General features: G+C 51.8%; 1 protein-coding gene across 1 annotated transcript in view; it reads left to right on the top strand.

Moving 5' to 3' along the window:
• The window catches only part of adgrg6 (adhesion G protein-coupled receptor G6), a 36,515-nt gene that overhangs the window by 18,925 nt on the left and 12,590 nt on the right, over positions 1–5,000 (top strand). Inside the window, exons 19-21 of the mRNA XM_083898694.1 lie at positions 1,162–1,327; positions 3,152–3,298; positions 3,377–3,483. Of these exons, the coding sequence (XP_083754820.1) occupies positions 1,162–1,327; positions 3,152–3,298; positions 3,377–3,483 (420 nt within the window). The remainder of the gene's footprint in view (positions 1–1,161; positions 1,328–3,151; positions 3,299–3,376; positions 3,484–5,000) is intronic.

Raw genomic sequence — 5,000 nt, 5'->3', positions numbered from 1 at the left:
GTACTACTACTGTGTACTACAGTCTGCTACATCTGAGAGGTACTTTACTGTGTACTACTACTACTGTGTACTACTACTGTGTACTACTACTGTGTACTACAGTCTGCTACATCTGAGAGGTACTTTACTGTGTACTACTACTACTGTGTACTACTACTGTGTACTACTACTGTGTACTACAGTCTGCTACATCTGAGAGATACTTTACTGTGTACTACTACTACTGTGTACTACTACTGTGTACTACAGTCTGCTACATCTGAGAGGTACTTTACTGTGTACTACTACTACTGTGTACTACTACTGTGTACTACAGTCTGCTACATCTGAGAGGTACTTTACTGTGTACTACTACTACTGTGTACTACTACTGTGTACTACAGTCTGCTACATCTGAGAGGTACTTTACTGTGTACTACTACTACTGTGTACTACTACTGTGTACTACAGTCTTCTACATCTGAGAGGTACTTTACCGTGTACTACTACTACTGTGTACTACTACTGTGTACTACAGTCTGCTACATCTGAGAGGTACTTTACCGTGTACTACTACTACTGTGTACTACTACTGTGTACTACAGTCTGCTACATCTGAGAGGTACTTTACTGTGTACTACTACTACTGTGTACTACTACTGTGTACTACTACTGTGTACTACAGTCTGCTACATCTGAGAGGTACTTTACTGTGTACTACTACTACTGTGTACTACTACTGTGTACTACAGTCTGCTACATCTGAGAGGTACTTTACTGTGTACTACTACTGTGTACTACTACTGTGTACTACAGTCTGCTACATCTGAGAGGTACTTTACTGTGTACTACTACTGCTGTGTACTACTACTGTGTACTACAGTCTTCTACATCTGAGAGGTACTTTACCGTGTACTACTACTACTGTGTACTACTACTGTGTACTACAGTCTGCTATATCTGAGAGGTACTTTACCGTGTACTACTACTACTGTGTACTACTACTGTGTACTACAGTCTGCTACATCTGAGAAGTACTTTACTGTGTACTACTGTGTTTGTTCTACTGTGTTCTACTGTGTTCTACTGCGTTCTTCCGTCTGCGTGGTGGTATCATCACAGATGTTCTTCAGAAGAACCAGAGTAGATCTTCAGGTTCTCTGGTGTTTCTCGGTTCCTCAGAGCTCTGAAGACAGTGGATGAACTTGTTCAGAAGGTAAAGTTCTCTGGTCCGTCCATCAGCATCAGCTCCAGACATCTGGCTTTAGGGATTTCAACCGTCAACTCCAGCGTGTTCAACGGCACCTCCTTCAGCGCCCTGATCTCCACCAACACCTCCAACCCTCAGGTAAAGATGTGTGTTCTTCACAGGAGGTTCTTCAGGTTCTTCATCAGGTTCACTGTGGAAGTAACATGGAACCTTATTCTTCTCCTCCCTATCCCCCTCCCTCTCCTCCTCCCCCTCCCTCTCCTCCTCCTCTCTCCTCCTCTCCTCCCTCTCCTCCTCCCCATCCCTCTCCTCCTCCCTCTCCTCCCTCTCCTCCTCCTCCTCTTCCTCCCTCTCCTCCTCCTCCTCCCTCTCCTCCTCCTCCTCTCCTCCCTCTCCTCCTCCCCATCCCTCTCCTCCTCCCTCTCCTCCCTCTCCTCCTCCTCCTCTTCCTCCCTCTCCTCCTCCTCCTCCCTCTCTCTCCTCCCTCTCCTGCTCCTCCTCCTCCCTCTCCCCCTCCCTCCCTCTCTCCTCCTCCCCCCCCTCCCTCTCCTCCTCCCTCTCCCTCTCCTCCTCCCTCTCCCCCTCCCTCTCTCCTCCTCCTCCTCCCTCTCCCCCTCCCTCTCTCCTCCTCCTCCTCCTCCCCCTCCCTCCCTCTCTCCTCCTCCCCCTCCCTCTCCTCCTCCCTCTCCCTCTCCTCCTCCCTCTCCCCCTCCCTCTCTCCTCCTCCTCCTCCCTCTCCCCCTCCCTCTCTCCTCCTCCTCCTCCCCCTCCCTCTCCTCCTCCTCCTCCCTCTCCCCCTCCCTCTCTCCTCCTCCTCCTCCCTCTCCTCCTCCTCCTCCCCCTCCCTCTCCTCCTCCTCCTCCTCCCTCTCCTCCTCCTCCTCCCTCTCCCCCTCCCTCTCCTCCTCCTCCTCCTCCTCCTCCTCCCTCTCCTCCTCCCTCTCCTCCTCCTCCTCCCTCTCCTCCCCCTCTCCTCCCCCTCCCTCTCCTCCTCCTCCTCCTCCCTCCCTCTCCTCCTCCTCCCTCTCCTCCCCCTCTCTCTCCTCCTCCTCCTCCTCCTCCTCCTCCCTCTCCTCCTCCTCCTCCCTCTCCCCCTCCCTCTCTCCTCCTCCTCCTCCCCCTCCCTCTCCTCCTCCTCCTCCTCCTCCCTCTCCCCCCCCTCTCCTCCTCCTCCCCCTCTCCTCCTCCCTCTCCTCCCCCTCCCTCTCTCCTCCTCCTCCTCCCTCTCCCCCTCCCTCTCTCCTCCTCCTCCTCCCCCTCCCTCTCCTCCTCCTCCTCCCTCTCCCCCTCCCTCTCTCCTCCTCCTCCTCCCTCTCCTCCTCCTCCTCCCCCTCCCTCTCCTCCTCCTCCTCCTCCCTCTCCTCCTCCTCCTCCCTCTCCCCCTCCCTCTCCTCCTCCTCCTCCTCCTCCCTCTCCTCCTCCCTCTCCTCCTCCTCCTCCCTCTCCTCCCCCTCTCCTCCCCCTCCCTCTCCTCCTCCTCCTCCTCCCTCCCTCTCCTCCTCCTCCCTCTCCTCCCCCTCTCTCTCCTCCTCCTCCTCCTCCTCCTCCTCCCTCTCCTCCTCCTCCTCCCTCTCCCCCTCCCTCTCTCCTCCTCCTCCTCCCCCTCCCTCTCCTCCTCCTCCTCCTCCTCCCTCTCCCCCCCCTCTCCTCCTCCTCCCCCTCTCCCCCTCCCTCTCCTCCTCCTCCTCCTCCTCCTCCTCCCTCTCCTCCTCCCTCTCCTCCTCCTCCTCCCTCTCCTCCCCCTCTCCTCCCCCTCCCTCTCCTCCTCCTCCTCCTCCCTCCCTCTCCTCCTCCTCCCTCTCCTCCCCCTCTCTCTCCTCCTCCTCCTCCTCCTCCTCCTCCCTCTCCTCCTCCTCCTCCCTCTCCCCCTCCCTCTCTCCTCCTCCTCCTCCTCCTCCCTCTCCTCCTCCTCCTCCTCCTCCCTCCCTCTCCTGCTCCTCCTGCTCCTCCTCCTCCTCCTCAGGTGGTGTTTGAGGAGGTGCATGTTGACCCGGTGGCTCAGGTCAGACTTCCTTCCTCACTGATGTCCAGTGCGTCTCTGAGTGAGTCTGACAGAACAGTTCTGTCCAGGATCAGCTTCATGTTCTTCAGGAGAACCAGTCTGTTCCAGGTCAGTGTTCTGCTCTGATCCAACAGAACCTTGTTCTTCTTCATGGTCTGAACGACACGTTTGTTTTGATGTTTTCAGAGAGAACAGGACGGTCGTTCTTTGAACAGCTATGTCGTCGCCAGCAGCGTGGGGAACATCTCCATCAGAGACCTGAAGGAACCTGTGGAGATCCACATCGTCCACCTGTCAGAGCAGGTGAAGAACCCTGAGCTGTCATTCAGTTCTGCTGTGTTCTACTGCTGTGTTCTTCTGTGATCTACTGCTGTGTTCTTCTGTATGCTACTGCGTTCTAGTGTGTTCTTCTGTGTTCTTTTGTGTTCTACTGCTCTGTTCTACTGTGTTCTTTTGTGTTCTACTGCTCTGTTCAACTGTGTTCTTTTGTGTTCTACTGCTCTGTTCTGCTGTGTTCTTCTGTGTTCTTTTGTGTTCTACTGCTCTGTTCTGCTGTGTTCTACTGCGTTCTTCTGTGTTCTACTGTGTTCCTTTGTGTTCTACTGCTGTGTTCTGCTGTGTTCTACTGCGTTCTACTGCGTTCTACAGTGTTCTTTTGTGTTCTACTGCATTCTACTGTGTTCTTTTGTGTTCTACTGCGTTCTACCGTTTTCTACTGCTGTTTTCTACTGTGTTCTACAGTGTTCTACTGCTGTGTTCTACTGCTGTTTTCTACTGTGTTCTACAGTGTTCTACTGCTGTGTTCTACTGCGTTCTACTGTTATGTTCTACTGCTGTGTTCTTCTACTGCGTTCTACTGCTGTGTTCTACTGCGTTCTACTGTAATGTTCTACTGCTGTGTTCTACTGCGTTCTACTGTTATGTTCTACTGCTGTGTTCTTCTACTGCGTTCTACTGCTGTGTTCTACTGCGTTCTACTGTAATGTTCTACTGCTGTGTTCTTCTACTGCGTTCTACTGCTGTGTTCTACTGCGTTCTACTGTAATGTTCTACTGCTGTGTTCTTCTACTGCGTTCTACTGCTGTGTTCTACTGCGTTCTACTGTAATGTTCTACTGCTGTGTTCTTCTACTGCGTTCTACTGCTGTGTTCTACTGCGTTCTACTGTTATGTTCTACTACTGTGTTCTTCTACTGCGTTCTACTGCTGTGTTCTACTGCGTTCTAATGTAATGTTCTACTGCTGTGTTCTACTGCGTTCTACTGCTGTGTTCTACTGCTGTGTTCTACTGTTGTGTTCTACTGCGTCAGATTTACCTGACAGTCCCTGAACAACACTGACAGGGAGATGATTGTTTATATCTACGTCACATGATCACGTCTTTATGTCACTGTTAGTAAATCACTCACTCTGCCAAACCAAAGTCACAGAGAAAACCACTGATGATGTTTCCTGTTTCCTGTTTCCTGTTTCCTGTTTCCTCTCAGTTCTCTGCCAATCCAGTCTGTGTCTTCTGGGACTTCTCTCTCAACAGTAAGTGGTTAAATATAATCATCACAATGTTACACTCATGTAATACTGTAATACTCTCTGATGTCATGTAATACTGTAATACTCTCTGATGTCATGTAATACTGTAATACTCTCTGATGTCATGTAATACTGTAATACTCTCTGATGTCATGTAATACTGTAATACTCTCTGATGTCATGTAATACTGTAATACTCTCTGATGTCATGTAATACTGTAATACTCTCTGACGTCACTAGATGGAGCTGGAGGCTGGAACTCAGGCGGCTGCAGAGTGTC

Source organism: Microchirus variegatus, assembly GCF_963457635.1.
Source record: "Microchirus variegatus genome assembly, chromosome: 12".
In the NCBI taxonomy this organism is placed as follows: Eukaryota; Metazoa; Chordata; class Actinopteri; order Pleuronectiformes; family Soleidae; genus Microchirus; species Microchirus variegatus.
Note: the sequence above shows the minus strand (reverse complement) of the source record. Positions and strands in the feature narration are given on the sequence as shown.